The sequence below is a fragment of the Meriones unguiculatus genome, chromosome 8 (assembly GCF_030254825.1).
Source record: "Meriones unguiculatus strain TT.TT164.6M chromosome 8, Bangor_MerUng_6.1, whole genome shotgun sequence".
NCBI lineage: Eukaryota > Metazoa > Chordata > Mammalia > Rodentia > Muridae > Meriones > Meriones unguiculatus.
In genome coordinates, this window is record NC_083356.1 from 51,957,572 (window position 1) to 51,978,256 (window position 20,685).

The following is a 20,685-nucleotide window of genomic DNA, read 5'->3' on the forward strand; positions in this document are numbered from 1 at the left end:
TTTTCAAAGCTATTTATCATATTCTACAGTTGAGGAAAAAAGGAGGGAAGAACACTTAAACAACAATGAAAGACTGTTAGAGGTAGACCTTAGTAGGTGAATGTGAAATTAAGGCAAGAGTGCATATATCTGTTCAAGTCCTTCTCTGTCAGTTGGTACAAATGTATTATATTCCATTACTTCTAATTAGTCTTTCTGTGTACGTTGCATCAACTGCAATTTGAGATTGTAGGATGTACCTCACAGGGATATTGAGAAGATTAAATGAATCATTATTTGTAAATGCTTGAATGAACAGAACCAAATCTCAAAGCGAGACCTTTGTCTTCTAAAATTAAGGACAAATAAATTAAACGTGAAATAACACATTTTCCTTGACTAATCAATGTGTGCAGAGATGTAGGTGGTTGAAATTCGGTGCAACACTCAGCATGTCTTTTTTACGAGGCCTAGCAATCTCAGGGATTCCACGCACCAGAATTCTACAGTAAATTTACACATCAAACATAAGGAGTAGTACTCAATGTCATATGTAAGAACAATGATCTCTCTTTCCTCTATTTCATTTCTTTCTCTCCTTTTATTTAAAATTCAGGTTCTATCTTTCATTTACCTGTCTTGCATGAAGGCTTAGAGATACCATAAAGCCGTACCTGAAAGATATCTTCATGGCCCATCATCTCAAAACAGCAGGAAACAGGCAAAAAGAGGTAGAAATATTTAGGCTGGAAAACCAATACGTACCATAGAGATATTTCTCAACTTAGAATGGTGTAGCATTTTAGATTTGTTTAATCATTCAGGCAATGTGACCGTTATATGGAAATGTAGTTTGTCAGCATAAACTCTTATACTTTGTGCTTATAGAAATGACCAATATTATTTAGAAAATGAATTGATATTTTTATACATAGTGTAAATATTCTATAGCTGAAATATGTGAAAATATAGAAGAAGCGAGACACTCAAAACTGTTAAAATTTTAGAAGATTAACACAGATAAATTTGCTAGTGTTCTGTGAGCTTTGCAGGAGTCATTGATAGTATACACAAAGGCTACCAAAGTCTTTAAATATAGTCATTCTGGATGGCTCAGAAAGGCTGACTATTTCATAGGACTCACTAGCTGGTAGGTACTCACATCCAGCTTTATACATACTCAAAGCTTAAATTATGACACTAAAGGTGAGAAGGCACATAGGAGCAAACGTTTCATTTAAGGAGAAAAGTAGTTTTTAAACGACTATTCATCAGGCTATGAGACAATTTTAATTTTATTTTTATTTTTGATATTATAAATAGAATGTTTAATGGGCATAACTAATTGTAATTTGCTTCGTTTTAGTGTGTAAAATTCAAGAGATTAAGGTATTCATGATGGAAAAGTATAACAAAAAGCATTGTATTGATTTATTATTCAAAAAATTTCTTTTTCAACCTGCACAGTACACACATATGAGTGATAAAGTGAGCACTCTCTGGTCATGTTTCAGGAAATACATAGTTTCTCAAAATTTAAAACTTCAATTTTATCTCACAGACATCAGAATGGCTAAGATCAAAAACACATGTGAAAACACATGCTTGAGAGAATATGGACAAAGGGAAATATTCCTCTGTTGCTGGTGGGAAGGTAAACTTGTACAATCACTTTAAATCAATCTGGCACTTTCCCCTAAATGATTGAGCTATACCACTCTCTGGCACATATCTGAAAGTTGCTCACCCATAGAACAAGGTCATTTGGTCAACTATGTTCAAAGTAGCTTTATTCATAATAGCCAGAATCTGGAAACAACCTAGATGTCCCTCAACTGAAGAATGGATACAGAAATTGTGGTACATTTGCACAACAAAATTAAAAAAAAAAAGGAAATCATAAAATTAGCAGGAAAATGGATGGAACTAGAAAAGATCATCCCAAGTGAAGTAACCGAAAAGCAGAAAGACATGCATGGTATATTCTCACTAAAAAGTAGATATTGACCATATAAAATAGGATAAACGTATGAACATCTACAGACCTAAGGAATCTAAACAAGGAGGACCCTAGGGATCATGCTTAATTCTCATTCAGAAGGGAAAACAGGATAGACCCAGGAAGCGGTAGAAAGTAGGAAGCAAGACTGGAGCCTATCACAGATGTCCTCCGAAAGACTCCATCCAGCAAGGTATTGAAGCAGATGCTGAGACTCACAGCCAAATACTGGACAGAGCACAGGGATTCTTACGGAATAAGGGTGATACAGGGTGGTACAGGAGCCACACAAGGAGACCAGCAAAGCCAAAACATAGCAGGTCCCAGGGGGTACTGCAGAGACTGATGCACCAATCAAATATCTTGCTTACAGATGACCTAGACCCCCTGCTCAGATGTACCTCATATACAGCTCAGTCTCCATGTTGGTCCTCTAGTAAGGGGGAAAGAGGCAGCCTCTGACATGAACTCGTTTGCCTCCTCCTTGATCACTGTTCTCTGGTGGGTTGACCTAGCCAGCCCATAGAGGAAGAGGATCCAGGCAGTCCTGATGGGACCCGATACGCTACGGGAGGGAAGTTAGACATCCCCTATCATTGGACCATGGAAGAGGGATAGGGGAGGAAGCGGGAGGGAGGGTGCGACAAGAAGGAGATGAGGAAGGGGCCTACAACTGGCACACAAAGCAAATAAATCGCAAATCATCATCATCATTATAATAATAAAGAAAAACTCCAATTCTGACACAGTTTTGAAATGTAATATCTTAATTGCATATAGAACATCAAAACTAAATAAACTATGGTTTCTTTCGGTGTTTTTAATTAATCAGAGCAATGTGACAGGTGTTTTTTTATTACAACTTTATTCTATGTAGTTCTTACCATTAGGTATTACAGTGCAATGTCTACTGGATCTGGTAATATTTTTCCCAATGGAGTCTAGAGCTTGGTTGAAATGAGCAAACAGCTTCACACATGAACAAAAAAGAAAAGAGAGAGAGAGAGAGAGAAAAAAAACCTTTTACCATTGCTTATTTCTGACTGGCAGCTTTTGTAAAGATCTTTGAAATACCACTGGAAATGATTTGGATTTTCAACAGTCTTGTTTTTCTTATTATGGAACACAGTGAATATCCTTGGTAACCCCAGTCTAAATAGCCAAATCTACACACAGATGTTAAATATAAAGAGCCAGTGAACTCAGACAAGTGGTGTGTATTTTATCCCACTAGGAAGCAAAGAAATGGCTATTTGAGACACATAAAGTGGTGTGAAGAATTAGTATGGGGAATCAAGAATAATTTAGAATATTCTAATAGGCTCCTAAAAATAATTCATGTGGAACAGGAGAGATTGCCACTTGAACAATACTGTCAGTTACTTTAAATATAAAGAATGTTTATTGACACAAAAAAGTCACAGTAAAAGAAAATATGCTTTCAGTTTAACTTTTTTGAGAAAACAGCTCAAAATTTAATAATGTCTTATTTCCTCAGGAGTAATTATATTGTCTCTAAAGATAATTATATCTTATCATATGTTAGCATAGTATTTGTTTTTGTATATTACTACCTAAGTTTTAATTTTAATGGATAAAATTAAGTTTCAAACTTTAGTTATCATGAGGATGTGGAAAAAGGAAGAGGAAGGAGAATCGAGTTGGTTATCAATTCCATATCTTCTTTGGCATGTAGTGAAACTCTAAGCTTATAGCAAGCACATGAAATGATCTTTAATTTTTGTCTTATGGCATGAATTATTCTCACAATCTATCAGATCAAGACCTCTGATTATGTTGTATTGCCATGATTCAGTTGATTAAAATAAACCATGTATTTTTCCAAAAAAAAAAAAAAAAGAGTTTGTTACCCTTGGCTACAAAGTGAGTTCAAAGCATGCCTAGGATACATGAAACCCACTGATAAATGCTGGCTTAATGTTTATATGTGGAAAAATGAAAATAGATACATGCTTATCACCGTGCACAAAATTCAAGTCCAGTGGATCAAAGAACTCAACATAAAACCAGAGACATAAAATCTATTAGAAGAGAAAGTGGGGAAGAGCCTTGACCTCGTTGGCACAGGAGAAAACTTACTGAGCAGATTATCAGCTGCTCAGGCTCCAAGATCAACAATTAATAAATGGAACCTCTTGAAACTAAAAATATTCTGTAAGGCAAAAGACACGTTCCATAGAACAAAACAACAGTGTACAGATTGGGAAAGATCTTCACCATCCCTACATCTACAAATGGATAATGTAATATATATATATTTCTTGAGTTTCTTTATATATATATAAAACTCAAGAAATTAAAAACCAACAAACAAAATAATACAATTAAAAATGGGGTATAGAGCTAAACAGAGAATTCGCAACAAAGGAACAAAGGAATCTTGTTGAGAAACACAGAAATTCTCAATGTCCTTAGTCATCAGGGAAATGAAAATCAAAACGACCCTGAGATTCCATCTAACACCCATCAGAATGGCTAAAATAAAAAATTCAAGTGATAGCTCATGCTGGCGAGGATGTGGAGAAGGAATACTCCTCCATTGCTGGTAAGAGTGCAAACTGTACAACCACTTTGGAAATCAATCAACTGGAAATATCTCTACCTCAAGACCTGGCTATACTGCTACTGGGCGAAAGATGCTCTACAGTATAACAAGGACACTTGCTCAACTATGTTCATAGCTTTATTTGGAATAGTGAGAATCTAGAAACAACCTAGATGTCCCTCAAGCAAAGACTGGATACAGAAATAGTGGTACATTTACACAATGGAATACTACTGAGCAATTAAAAACAAGGAAATCAAGAAATTTGCAGGCAAATGGATGGAACTAGAAAAGATCATCCTGAGTGAGGTAACCAAGACTAGAAAAACACACATGGTATATACTCAGTTTTAAGTGGATTTTAGCCATACAATATAGGATAATGATACTACAATTCACACACCCAAAGAAGGTAAGTAAGAAGGGGAACCAAAGAAAAGATGCATTAAACATTAAAATGAGGTTAGCTGAAGAGTATGTTGCATGAAATCACTTTCCAAAGACTGAACATACTGCAATGGAGAACAGCCTCCCTACTGATGGGACTGTAGGTGCATACCATGAAGACATTAAAATCATTATTTTTGTTCATTTTTATTAACTTTTTTATTATTATTCATTAAAATTTATTCACTGTGTATCCCGACTGTGGTCCCCTCCCTCATTTCCTCCTAATTCTATCCTCCCTCCCTCTTCTCCCCTTATGTCCCTCCCAGAGCCTACTAATAGGCAGACCTCCTTCCCTTCTATCTTACCCTAGCCTATCAGGTTTCATCAGGACTGGCACCTTATAGAGACTGATACCCCAACTAAGAACATGATCTACATGCATGCACATAAAGGACTTAAAATCCAGCCGCAGGTGTAGCCCATGGACTCAGTCTCCAATTGGGTCCCGTAAAGGGAACAGGGGCTGTAATTGACATGAACTCAGTGGCAGGCTCTCTGATCACCTATGGGAGGTGTAGCCTTGCCAGGCCACAGAGTATGACAATTCAGTCACTTTTATAAACTTTTAAATAATTTCAATGATTGCATTTTCATCATGTTCATTAACCTCTTTCCACTCCTCCCAGACCCACCTCACCTTGTGAACCTACTGAATTTTGTGTCCCTAAAAGTATAGATTGTATTCTTGGATGGCGGAAAACTGAGTTTCATCTCTCAATTAACTATAAATTGCCAAAAGCTGTTTAGATAGGAGGGAGACTTCATACCCCATATTATAATGGAATTTGTACTTGACTTTCAAACTTAGCATTCTTGCGGCCACGAGATTCTATAGTAGCTTGAGTTGCAATGCCACTTGCTTTGTTGTTAGTTTGAAGAGTTGTGGTTTTTTTTTTAGTATTACTCATCATTTTCATAGGTTGTGTATATGTGTAAACATGTATGTGTCATAGATATGAGGAAATGAGGAAGGGGGCTACAACTGGGATACAAAGTGAATAAATTCTAAGTAATAATAATATTTAAATGAGCTTAGAAAAATGTTTTATTTAGATAATTATACTTTTAAAAATTGTAAATTTAAATTATTTAATTAATTATTATATAATTTATTATTTATTTTGTGTATGTATATCTGAATGTAGACACTTGCTCCAGAGCACAAATGAGTCTGAAAACGTTTGAAGTGTTAGGGTTAGAGAATAGGTTTGCAGGAGAGATTATTTCTTTCCACCATGTTCACTGTCGAATCAAACTCATGCCATTAGAATTGATCCCAAGTGCCCTTATACACTGACCTAGGTCTCTAACCCCTAATCTTGTGTTTTATAAATTAATATATGTTAACATTTTACATAACCTTTTGGAGCTATGGGAAATTTATTATATTTGGAGATTTATAATTACACTTGATATTGATTGATTAAATAAAAAGGTTTATTCGCTTTGCATTCCAGCTGTAGCCCTCTCCCTCATTCTCTCCCAATCCCACCCCCCTCCCTCATCTTCTCCCATGCCTCTCTCTAAATCCACGGATAGGGGAGGTCCTCCTCTCCATCCATCTGACTAGCTTATCAGTGTCACATCAGGGCTGGCTGCATTGTCTTCCTCTGTGTCCTGGTAAGGCTGTTCTGCCCTTGGGCAGGGGGAGTGGTCGAAGAGACAGCCCCTGAATTCATATCAGAGACAGTCCCTGTTCCCCTTACTAGGGAACCCACTTGGAGACTGAGCTGCCATGGGCTACATCTGAGCAAAGGTTCTAGGTTATATCCATGAACAGTCCTTGGTTGGAGTACCAGTCTCAGAAAAGACCCCTGTGCCCAGATATTTTCGTTCTGTTGCTCTCCTTGTGGAGCTCCTGTCCATTCAAAGTCTTAATATTTTCCCTTTCTTTCATAAGATTCCTTTCACTCTGCCCAACGTTTGGTTATGAGTCTCTGCATCTGCTTTTATACACTGTTGGGTAGGCTATATTACATAAATGCAGATTTATTGGGTGCAGTGAGAGAGGGGGAAAGGGAGCACACACTGGGGTGGGGGGAGAGAGAGAGGTCAGGAAGGGAGGAAATGAGGAGATAGGGTAGAAAGGGGGTGATGGAACCAAGATGTCTGGTTATATAGTGAAGGACCTCTTCTAGAGAAGCACCACCCCTAGGTAGAGGGCAGGATATGGCATTCATGCCCTGCAGCAGATAGGGACTTTAACATTACCAGCCTTTTGTTGATAATAAATAGATCATGGGCAAAAAATATTCTCTGGCTGCTTTCACCTGACATTGGGAACATTGATTTCAGGGAGTGAGTTATAACTGGAATGTTGGCCAAGTCCCAAGAGCAGACTGTTCTGTTTGTTGTTCAGGATCTGTGAGACCATCTAAGGCTAGGAAACTGCAGGTCCAGCTGATGAACTCTGTGAGGTTTAGGCTGAAGCACCGGAGTTCTGGATGCAACCCTTGAGGAAACAGGGTGACATTAAGGAGTTTAACTTTTAGTCCCATGGTCTTGGTAGTTGGGGAATGGGAGTCCCAAAACCAGGGAGGAATTCCACACTCACGGATAGGTAGGCTGGGAAACAGGCTGTTGATTGTTTGGAGCCTGACCTGTGGATTGCAGTGGATCTCCTGAAACTTCTAACAGTCTTTTTAAGTTTGCAAAGAGACAAATTGCCTTGGGAGACAATTTAAAACCTGATTAATGTTAAAGCTCTGAACAGTCTTAATACAAAAAGAATAGCATAGTAGGGGAAGAGTTTTTATATACCTGAAATTACTTTCTTATCGCCAACCTTAAAACACCTTCTCAGACACTCATACACTTCATCAGAAGCTAAGACGTTACATAAACTGTACATTTTTGAGATGGCAAGTGAAGCCTTGGTTTCTGCTGTTAAACTGATCCTCAGACCTATCAAAGAGCTGACAAGGATAAACCACTGAAGGAAACATAATCCAAGTGGCCAATGACAGAAGCTTATCCATTAGGCCCCTGTCAGTGGCTCTTATTTGCACAAGTCCTAGGGCGGCATCATAGCATAAGTCTTCGGGTGCTGGGCCCAGCAATTCTAACAGTCCTTTCCATTAGTTACCAGATGATTAATTAAATAAATCAGGATGAACTAATAGGAGATGAAGCTATATTATATAAATACAGCTTTATTGGAAGCAGAGAGGGTAGGTGGAGGGGAGAGGGGATGGCATGGTAGGAAGAAGAAAGAAAGAGGGTAGGGAAATGGGGAAGGGGAGAAAGGGCAGAAAGAGGGCTTTGGAACTAGGATGTCTAGTTATATAGTGAAGGGCCTCTGGGAAAGAAGCCCCTGTCCCTAGGCAGAGGGCAGGGTATGGCAGCCATGCCGTGCAGCCGATAGGGACTTTAACAGATACAATACATTTCATTCTTTTTAAAGCTCTAACAATTAAATATTTCCCTAGTAAATGATTTTATCTTTAAGATTTATTTGCGTGTTTATGACTAATGGCATATTTTAATGAGTTACACTTAGTTTATTTTTCTGAACTAGATTAAGGTAAACTGATTCAAGGTTTAAAGGTAAAAGGTTTGAAGGTAAAAGGCTTGAAATGTTATGTTTATAAATTTGAAATGTCCTGTAAACCTGGCAAAATGAACTACCTGAACTCTTCAAGCTTATTTTCTCTAAGGATAAGGGCCTGAAATTAAAACCAGAAGAAATTCATGAACAGAAATGTGCAGGGTAATTATATATATATATATATATATATATATATATATATATATATATATTAACACTGTGTGAATACTTTGTGAATATGAAATAATATCAGATTACCTGGAATAATGGTAAAAAAAAAGGTGATTTTTTTTTTTTGTGGAAGTTTTCCATGTTATTTGTGGTTTAAAATTTGGAGAAAGTCAATAATCTTGATATAGAAGAAACTTTGTTTCTGGGTGATTTATTACAGTGCAGGTAACAAGAAAAATATATAGAAATAATATTAACTAAAATGTAATTCCGGTAATACCTCATTGGTTCAACATAATATGGAAAAGAATAAACCAATATTCTCTTTCTTTCTTTCTTTCTTTCTTTCTTTCTTTCTTTCTTTCTTTCTTTCTTTCTTTCTTTCTTTCTTTTCTGTCTTTCTTATTTTAATCATAGGTCATTCACTTATATCCCAGCCATAGCCTTCACCCTCTTTCCTTCCCAATCCTCCCCTCCCTTCCTCATTTCCTCCCTGCCCGCTTCCGAGTCCACTGATAGGGGAGGTCCTCCTCTCTTTCCATTTGACCCTAGCTTATCAGGTATCTTCAGGACTGGCTGCAATATCCTTATCTGTGGCATAGTAAGGTTGCTACTCCCTTTAAAAAGAAGGATATATAAGTCAAAAAAATGGGTTATGTCAGTGACACTTTACAAACATATCTAAATTAATGTTTCAAAGAAGAATATTTATACATTTATTGACAAAAGCTAAAGTGTAAAAATTAATGTGATTAATTCTATTACACCGATTGAGAAAGCAAACAGCAGTGATTTAGAAAGGCAAAACCTAGAAACAACCCAGATGTCCATCAACGGAGGAATGGATACAGAAATTGTGGTATTTTTACACAATGGAATACTACTCAGCAATCAAAAAGGAGGAAATCATGAAATTTGCAGGCAAATGATGGGATCTAGAAAAGATCATTCTGAGTGAAGTATCCCAGAAGGAGAAAGACAAACATGGTATATACTCGCTTATATAGACCTACAAGATATGATAAACATAATGAAATCTACACACCTAAAGAAGATAATCAAGAAAGCAAACACGGGGTAAGATGATCAATCCTCATTTAGAAAGACAAATGGGATGTGCATTGAATATATGACAGGAGTCTACGGCAAAAGGCATCTGAAAGACTCTACCTAGCAGTGTTTCAAAGCAGACACTAAGACTCATAACCAAACCCTCGGCAGAGTGCAGGGAATCATATGAAAGAAGGGGAGTTAGTGTGATATGGAAAGGATAGGAGCTCTACAAGGACCAAATATATCTGGGCACAGGGTCTTTTCTGAGACTGACACTCAACCAAGGACTATTTATTGATATAACCTAGAACTTCTGCTCGGATGTGGCCCGTGGTAGCTCAGTAACTAAGTAGTTTTCCAAAGTAAGGGGAACAAGGACTATTTCTAACAGGAACTCAATGACTGGCTCTTTGACACCCCCCCCCCCAGGGGAGGAGAAGTCCTGTTAGGCCACAGAGGATTTGCAGCCAGCCATTTGCAGCCAGCCCTGAAGATACCTGATAAAACAGGGTCAAATCGGGACACAGCTGGGACACAGAGTTAACAAAATGTAACTAATAAGAAAAATAAAATTAAAAAAAAAAAGGCAAAAGTAATCTTTCCTACTCTTACCATTTTTATTCATTTTTCTAAATTGGTTATAGATATCAAACAACTAAGTATACATTCTTTGCCTTTATGATATGAAGTACTTATGCAAATAAGAAATATGCCACTATAGTTTTCCATGTGTATCGTTTATTTCTTGTGTTTCTACTTCTGATGGACAAACTCCTTATATGGTGTTCCCTATTCCATTTTCTAATCATTTGAGACTAAGATACAGATTTGGGGTTCTGACTAATTCTGTTAGGAAACTCCATTTGATTAGGGGAATATTTCAAAATTAAACAGGTGAGGATTATATTTTAGACAAAAATGTTTCAGTATAATGTAATATTTTCACTGTTGTGAGTGACTAATGATCTTCTTTTCCCCCATATTTCTTGTTATTATTGGAAGTTAATTTTATAAGCCAAACACCAAAGAACTTGAATGTCAAATGCTGTCATTTGCTATATTGAATAGAAGAGACTTATGCAATCAAATGTAAGATAAGACACAATATATACATGAGCTTATCAAGAAAAAAACCCTTAAGGAAAAAAAAACATGAATTAAGTAACATGAAATAGATAATTAGTTTTAAAATATTTCTTGTAAAATATATCAAATGCATAAAAATTCAAAGGTGTTTACTGTCTATAAAAATGTATCTAGAAAAGAAAACATTTAGCAACAGGGTCAATTCCACGGTCACTGAAATACTTTATTCTTATGTATAATATCATGATTAATCTAACTTAAAAACAAAATAAGAAATGAAGAGTTTAGGAAAAAGAGGGCATTAGACATAGGTGCAATTTCCCATTTGCCTAAAGAATCAGCAACCCCTTCACAAATGAGCAGACAAAAAAAAAAAAAAATGAGCGTATTATTTTTCAGGCATATGCCCTTTGTCTAAAATCACGAAGAATTATGTGGCTTGAGAACATGTAAAACCTTCCATAGATTAGATTGTAGCTAAAGGGATTCATGCTTGCATTTTGTTATGAAGTTCAAATTGGAAGCTGTTCAGGCAGAAAACTAATAGAAATGGGTGATAGCTAATTAACCTAAGGCTTCAAAGTAATTGCTCTGCAGGAAGCAATTTGAAAGGGCCATTTTAATATTTATTTATTTATATACTTTTGAAAATCATAAAATGCCCTATTTGACTTTTGACAAATTAGCAAAAAATATATGAATGTAGGCAAGCATTGACTTTTTAAGCTTCTACCTGATCTGAATTATTGGCCAGCTTTTAAAAAGGCAAAAATGTAACAAGAATTCCATCCATTTACCAGGAATATCACTTGGCCATGTACAGACCTTGTATAGGTAGACTTCCAAGTTAAACATCAAGAAAAGTTTTGTATATATCCATCCAACCATGAGACACGTTCTTAGGAGCATGACCATTACAGTCAGCTAATATAAAGCAAATGGCTGTTGTGTGGTGAACTGATTAAGTAAGCAAATGAGAGCTACTACTGTGATTTGAGGTGCAGAATGGGATGTTAACATCAGAATGTAGCCTCTGTGCACCCCAGTCTCCAATTGTGCCTCCTTAATGTCTGTACATAGCTCTTCATCTCTATCAGTATATTCAAACAAAATGATAGCAAGCTGTCAAGTTATCTCTGAGGGGCATGCCCTCTAAGAGATATGCCTCCCACAGAAGTTATACAAAAGTTAACATCATTGATACCAAATGCCCAGGTTTAGCATATGTAAAATATGATATATAATATATAAAAATATATGTGTATATGTTTTCACAAATTTAAGCTTCTCTTATTTAGTTAATTTAGGATTATGCTAAAATAAACCAATAACTTATGAAAATTAAAACAATTACATAAACTTTATTTCACAAACCGTTTTAATAAAATGAGAATATATTCTTAAACATGATATAGGTTTTTCTGAGTATGTTTCAAAGCATGTTATGCCAAGAAAAGATGGATTTAAGCTTTTCAGACCCATAGTGAATTGTGTATTTAATTTTCAACACTGTTTATTTCTTCCCAGAATTAGATTGAAAAGCATTTGAAGAAATTAACATGTTTGCAATTTTATTTGTTAGATCGCAACAGGTAATAAATCAAATATAGTAGATGATGTTATCAAATATTTTATAGTTATTAAATTTAATCAAATAAATTGCAATTCTATTGCTATTGATATTACTTATCATATATTACCTATATGTTACATATATTCATGAAATTTACCTAGTTCTTTAAATATAATTTAAAACTTGTTATCATTACTGGTCTTCATGAAAACCAAAAAAATAAAAAAAATAGCTACTGGCTTTCTATAACAATGTCTATTTGTCTTTTGTTGCAGGATTTATTTATACATGTGGTGGAACCTTAAAAGGACTTAATGGCACCATAGAAAGCCCCGGATTTCCGTACGGATACCCAAATGGTGCCAACTGTACATGGGTAATAATAGCAGAAGAACGAAACAGAATACAAATTGTTTTTCAGTCTTTTGCACTAGAAGAGGAATATGACTACTTATCTTTATACGATGGACATCCTCACCCCACGAACTTTAGGACAAGGTTAGTGTACTTTCAGTGGTACAACAGAGGTTGACTGTGACATGGGAAGACCTATGTGTTTAAATGCTTTTCATTTAATTTGTTTTACTGAATTTAAACCGAACAAGTAAGCATTAGTCATGTGAAAACGCATAATTTTAATCAAGTTTTCTCCATGAGTCAACTTCCTAATAATCGTAATCATGACTTCTCTACAGGTAGATACACTGTGAATGTGACCCTTTAAAACACTTATGGTGTCTGTGGTTTTAAATTAATTATCTTAAGGCTTTGTTTATTCTGATCATGACTTGGGACAAAGTAAAATTTTACTATAAAAAGTGTCTCTCAGAAGTATGTGTCCAATTCAGTATACAGTGATGTATAAAAAAAAATTAAACTCATTATTTATATAATGGAGAAATATATTGATTTCAGAGAAAGTGTTTAAATCACTTAAAAAAACCCTTTTTTCCCACAAAGTTAAATCTTACATTTCTGATTCTAGAAAAAGAATTATATATATCTGCATATATATAATACATATAATATAATTTTATATTACATCATAATTATATAATATTAATATATTAATAACAATATATTAATATATTAATAACATATAATATGTAATGTAATACATAATTATATATATTATATATAATGTATATATAATTTTATTTTTATTTTTGTATTTTTTAAGTGTGGACATTTTACCTGTATACATGTCTACATACTATTTGCATGCCTATCTTGTGCAGAGGCCAGAGAATGGTGTCACATACCCTTCAGCTAGAGTCAAGATAAGGGTGCTAGCAATTGGAGCCAGGTCCTCTGCAAGACTAACCAGTAGTCTTAACAACTGAACCATCTTTTCCATCTTGAAATTTTATATTTCTGAAGTGAGTCAATTAAACATGAAATTTTGTTTTGAATGTTCTTTAAAATAGATGTTTTATTTAAAGTAGACCTTTTTTAGAAAAACTCAAACTGTAATAAATAATAAATTAAAAAAGAGTTATAACTTGAAAAAAAACAATGTGTGAAAATACATTCACTACATATATTGTATAATATACAATTATACATATATAATAATGTTATATAAAGTAACAAATAGTATATATTCATATATTTTTTTGAGCACTGCTGTTTGGTTTTACCCTAGGTCTCTGAAATCATTATCAGTTATGGGTCCCTTCTCATGGAATGGGCCTTAGGTCAAATCAGACATATGTTGGCTACTTCCACAAGTTCTGTGCCATCACTACCCTAACATATTTTGCAGGCATGTTAGATTGTAGATGAAATGTTTTGTGGCTGGGTGGTTATTCATGTTTCTCTTTCAGTATGCTGCAATGAACCTTCTTACACCAAAGAGACTAAAATGTAGAATGAGGTCTCCATATTGGCACCAGCTCAATTTATTGAGTTGTGTGGGTGTTGTCCTGAGCAATGGAGCACCAAAATCAGTTTGCAAACGTCAACCATTGTCTTAACAACAGGCTGGGTCATTTGGGGATTTCTCTGGGATCCCCTTGGCCAACAATTTAATTGAATGTAACCTGCTCCTGCCACTGGAAGCCTCACCTGCCAGTTGAGATTGCATATCCCCTGCTACTAGGAGTTGTCATTAAGATCACCTTCATAGTTTCCAGGAAGTTTTCACTGCTCTCGTTTTCATGTCACCCCAAAATGCCCCCAACCAGTTCCAGCCACCTTTACCAACAATTTCTCTCTCCACACCATCTCCTTTCCTGACTTGATTTCCCCACTCATGTAGCTAGTCTCCATAAAATCTGTTTTATATTCTCCTCCCAGGGAGGTCCTTGCATCGCCCTAGACCCTTCTTCTATGCCTAACCTCTCTTACTCTTCAGATTGTAGCTTGGTTATCATTGAATTAATGGCTAATATCCCTTTTATAAGTGAACGCACACTATATTTATCTTTCTGGGTCTGGGTTACCATATTCAGGATGCTTTTATTTAATCCCATACATTTGCCTGCAAATTTCTAATGTCATTTTTTAATAGCTGAGTAATAATCTATTATGTAAATGTAACATTTTCTTTATCTTTTTTTTTTTTCTGTTGAGGAACATCCAGATTCTTTAAAGTTTCTGGCTATTATGACCATTCAGGATCTAAAGCCATTGAAACAGGATAGTCTCCCCAAGCATGGGAGCTAAAATGTTACGCTCAGGATGCGAGGCTAAGCACTGCACTCAGGGTCAGCCGCTTTCGACCCAGAAAAAAGCATGTCTGATTGCATGTGTGTTGATGTCCCAGGTCCCCTCTCTGAGAAAAAGGTATCAGAGGGGTCTGATGCTCTTTGGGTGGATGACACCTAAATGAACATCGGTACAAAGTCCCAATTTATTTCTAATATCAGAGATCAGACCTCTACTCTTGCCTGATGCGTCTAAAACAAAAAGGGGAAACTGTAGAGAGCTGCTTAATGCCGTGCCTTAAAGATGGAGCTGATTTCTGCCTTCCACCTTCCCGATGGTGAGTGCTCTCTGTCACAAACAACTCCATATTTGGCTAAGGCTGAGGATCTGGCTTGCTTCCGTGTATGTGGACCTATCTGCATTGCCCACGTAGCAGGCTGGGGTTGGCTATCCAGAGGCTATTTAAGCTGTGGGCTGGCTTTCCCCAGGGTCAGATGATTGTTCAAGGTTCCGGAATAAACTGCATTGAAAAAAATAAAAGTTTCTGGCTATTATGAGTGAACATCGTTGTGTGTCTCAGGAAAACAAAAATTATCCATTAGTTCAAGTTTCATAATAGCATTCTTACTGGTTCCCATTTTTAACTGTATTTTTTTGATAGCTAGTTTTTTGAATTCTTTATATATTTTGTATATTAGTCCTCTTGGATGCAGATTTGGTAAAAATCTTTTTCCATTCTGTAGGACGTTGCTTTGCCGTATTGGTGGTATACTTTACCTTATAGAAGACTTTCTGTTTGATGAGCTTCCATTTATCGACTCTTGATTTTAGTGCCTTCACTATTGTTTTGTTCAGAGAGTTGTCTCCTGTACCAATGTGCTGAAGGCTATTTCTCACTCTGTCTTCTATCAGGTTGACGTTATCTGATTTCCTGATGAGGTCCAGTTTAACCAGCAGCACTTGTTGAAGATGTTTTGTTTTGTTTTGAAAATGTGTATTTCTGGCTTCCTTGTAAAAATCAGATGTCCATACGTATATGAATTTATGTCTGGGCTCCAGTACAACTCCCTGTGTCTGTCTTTATGTAGATGTAACTAGGCAATTTATTCAATAAATATTCTGACTTTTGAATAAAATATTTTCCCTTTTTAAATTATATTTATGATCTTGATATTGTTGAGATACAAATGGAGAAAATCTCCATGATATGTGTTTGGCAAAAGTATGTGATGTAATTATTTCCTAGAGTTTATGACTAGCTTCCTGATACTACTCTTCAATGAGAAATATTTTGAATTGTCATAAATAGATTAGTTTGGATTTATTCTGTGAGTAATTACTGTGGTGCTACATAAATATTTGAGTATTTATGTTGGAAAATATTCATATTTTATTTTTGTTTAAAGTTTAGAATATTAGAGTTTATAATTAGAGCCATAATTTGTCAGTAAAGACATTTATGCTCATTTTGTTCCATTTGTTTAATAAAATAAAGACTTATTATGACATACACTTTTAGAAATCAAAAATTACAACTCAGGACATTATGTCTCCCAGATGGGTGCTTCTGGGCAGTCCCAATTAAGCTGAAAGTACATTTAACAGAATGACTCTTTGAAGAACTCTTTCTCTACAGAAAACTGTATTTCTTTTTCACTATTTCTCTCCTCCACAGTTATTTTCTTTATGATGGTTCACAGTCAATATATAAATTGTTTATCATAGTGATGCAATATATTGTAGATAACTTCTTTACTGATAGCAAATATTTGTCCCCAATTTTTTTTTCTAAGTTTAGGAATAGATGCAAAGCACTCAAGTTTAGTACTCAATGCTAATGTCTGTGGGACACAGAACTACCTGTAGCTCTCAGTCTTGGGGATCCAGGGCTCTTGGCTGACTTTTACTGGCACCTGCCCTCATGTTCATATATGCACAGATACACATACATACACAGAAGTTCCTCTGTGTTTATGTTATGGTTGTCAGCTTGTTGCATTTGTGGAACTCCTAAGAGTGGGGCCAGGTGTGTCTCTAACTTTTTTGCCTGTTTTGGGGACTCTTTTCCTCCTATTGACTTGCCTCATTCAGCCTTGATATAAGGGCTTTTGCTTTGTCTTACTGAATCTTGTTTTGTCCTGTTTGGCTGTGATCTCTTGGAGCCTGCCCTTTTTTTAAGAGGAAAGAGAGGAATAGGTCTTGGGGAGAAGGGATGGGTAGGCAGAGCTAGGAAGAGTGGTGGGAGGAGAAACAGTGCTCAGGATGAAAGCAGAATCTATTTTGTATGAGAGAAGAATCTATTTTCAATTAAAAATATTAATAATGCAAATTTAAAACTTATAAAACAGCTCAATGTATTCTGTCAGAGTTTATTATCTGTCATATTAATGTGCTGGCTTCTTGACAAATCCAAATCCTTGAGTGTAAGGACCAAAAATAAGAGTATAGTAAAGAAGAATAAGAAACTTTTGAGCTTAGATTCACACTTTCATAACTGACAGACAACCCACCCCTGTCCTTCAGAAAATTGTAGCAGTGCTCTGTGAATGTCCCTGAGCTGCTCTGTAGTTCTCTTAGGTGATTTATCTCATCAGCTTTCTTCTCTTTTTTGCTCCTTGAATTCTCCCCAGAAACCTTTTATCATGATAAAAATCTTCCAACGTTTTACTTTCTATTCTTTTCAATTTTAAAGAATCACCTCTCCTTTCCTGTAGGTAAAATGAGGTTGAGAACACCTTCCCAATGAACAGTATTAGGAAATATCTGAACGACTTATTAGATGATAGAAACAAATGTCCGTAAGGTATTTTATGACCACACACTTTGGCGATTTAACTCTGCTTGATGACATTTCTTTCCATGTTCCTGTCTCTAAGCTGTCATAAAGGTTAGATTGAGAGTGATATAACTCAATATAATTTGCTGGCTCACAGATTCCTAGCTTCCAAGCTGGAACTTGTCCTTGTGTTCTGATTATCTACTCCAGACAGTAAGAGGTCTAAAATACACAGAGGTTCAGCCCTCTGCCTTTGCAGTATAGTTTGTGCATAGGTGCCTGAACAGAAAGTACATATGCAATATAAACAACCACTCCTGGAAAATGAAATGCAATAGCATGCTTTTCAAATTCTATTGCACTATTAATGTCACCCACCAACTGGCAAACTCATTTGTTTAGCATGCTATGCTAACACATCCCTGAAAAGAGAAGTTGAGGACGACTATGCTTATTTTCCCTCTAAGCAAGCTTTTAAAAGTTGTTACATTGTAGATAGTAACCACTTCCTCAATGCTATAATTTACTGAAGACTTGACTTACTCCATTGCCATTGGCCATGCAAGTGAATTAGAAAAATCGTCAATTAAAATTGTGATGCACCTTAGGCAGTTAATGACTTTTCTCTTTAGACACCATTTTTTTCCCTTTGGAAGATTCAAATTAATGACTGGATCACTCACTCTCAAGGACAGACAGGCTTTCTGAAACTTTGTTTTTGCAGATGAAAGTCTCTTTCAAATCCAAGATGGCAAGGATTCCAGAAAATACATTTCCATTTGTTGATATTAGGCATGTGGGCCAAGATGATTTTTGCTGCAAAAATACAAATGACTTCATAAAACCATTGAAATTGAGGTGAAAATGGAACAAAATGACAATAAGTAAGTTCAAACATTTTATTCCATGGATTAGGTTTATTTTTTACAGCAAAATGTGAGAAGCCTTATTTTCTTTTTATTTTATTTTATTTTTTTTATCAGTTACATTTTATTAACTCTGTATCCCAGCCGTGTCCCGATCCCTCATTCCCTCCCAGTCCCTCCCTCCCTCCCTCATCTCCACCCCGACCCTTTCCAAGTCCACTGATAATGGGAACCTCCTCCCCATTCATCTGATCCTGTTTTATCAGGTATCTTCAGGACTGGCTGCAAAGCCCTCCTCTGTGGCCTAACAGGACTGCTCCTCCCTTCGGGGGTGGGGAGACCAAAGAGCCAGTCATTGAGTTCCTGTTAGAAATAGTCCTTTTTCCCCTCACTTTGGGAAACCAATTGGTTACTGAGCTACCACAGGCTACATCTGAGTGGAGGTTCTAGGTTATATCCATACATGGTCCTTGGTTGAATGTCAGTCTCAGAAAAGACCCTGTGCCCAGATATATTTGGTCCTTGTGGAGCTCCTATCCTTTCCCCATCAGACTAACTCCCCTTCTTTCTTATGATTCCCTGTACTCTGCCAAAGGTTTGGTCATGAGTCTTTGCTTTGAAAACACTGCTAGTTAGTCTTTCAGATGCGCTCAGTAGACTCCTGTCATATGTTCAATGCACATCCCATCTGTCTTTCTAAACGAGGATTGATCATCTTACCCCATGTCCGCTCAATTGATTATCTTTTTTAGGTGTATAGATTTCATTATGTTTATCATATCTTATAGGTCTATATAAGTGAGTATATCCCATGTTTGTCTTTCTCCTTCTGGGATATTTCACTCAGAATGATCTTTTCTAGATCCCACCATTTGCCTGCAAATTTCATGATTTCCTCCTTTTTGATTGCTGAGTAGTATTCCATTGTATAAAAATACCACAATTTCTGTACCCATTCCACCGTTGACGGACATCTGGGTTGTTTCCAGGTTCTGGCTATTACAAATAGAGCTGCTATAAACATGGTTGAGCAAGTGTCCTTTTTGTGTACTTGAACAAACTTTGGGTATATACCTAGCAGTGGTATAGCTGGGTCTGGAGGAAGCACTATTCCTATTTGTCTTAGAAAGCGCCAGATAGCTTTCCAGAGTGGTTGTACCAGTTTACATTCCCACCAGCAGTGGAGGAGGGTTCCCCTTTCTCCACAACCTCTCCAGCATGTGTTATCGCTTGAGTTTTTCATCTTGGCCATTCTGATGGGTGTAAGATGATATCTCAGGGTCATTTTGATTTGCATTTCCCTGATGGCTAATGAGGATGAGCATTTCTTTAAGTGTTTTTCTGCCATTCGATATTCCTCTGTCCAGAATTCTCTGTTTAGCTCTGTTCCCCATTTTTTAATTGGATTACTTGGATTGCTGCTTTTCAGCTTCTTTAGTTCTTTGTATATACTGGATATTAGTCCTCTGTCAGATAAAGCGTTAGTGAAGATTCTTTCCCAATCTGTAGGCAGTCGTTTTGTTTTGATGACGGTATCCTTTGCTTTACAGAAACTTTTCAGTTTCATGAGGTCCCATTTATTGATTGTTGCTCTTAGAGCCTGTGCTGTTGGTGTTCTGTTCAGGCCTTATTTTCATTAGTGTGTTTTTTGTAAAACAACTCTGATGTTCTGAAAGTAAGTAATATTTTTTGTTTGTTTTTTGTTCTTATAATTGACTGGTGACATTTCTTTTGTAAGTCACTCTCCATAAACATTAATTTTCTCATTTATTATTTGGAAAAATCAAAATGACTGTTGACTGTTACTCAAAAATTAACTTAATGTTCTCAAGATATGTTTTATAAAATAGAAAATTTCTTATTAGTAATCTAACCTCCTAAATAAGACAATAGGCGAGGTATTATAGATCAACTCTATGCATTCAGTTATGTTTGTTACTGAATGATATTCTTAAGGAAGAAACAAATAA

At 36.1% G+C, this 20,685-nt stretch overlaps 1 protein-coding gene across 1 annotated transcript in view; it reads left to right on the forward strand.

The window, feature by feature from the left end:
- Positions 1-20,685, forward strand: part of Csmd3 (CUB and Sushi multiple domains 3) — a 1,323,831-nt gene that overhangs the window by 134,981 nt on the left and 1,168,165 nt on the right. Inside the window, exon 2 of the mRNA XM_060389430.1 lies at positions 12,700-12,922. Coding sequence (XP_060245413.1) covers positions 12,700-12,922 — 223 coding nt within the window. The remainder of the gene's footprint in view (positions 1-12,699; positions 12,923-20,685) is intronic.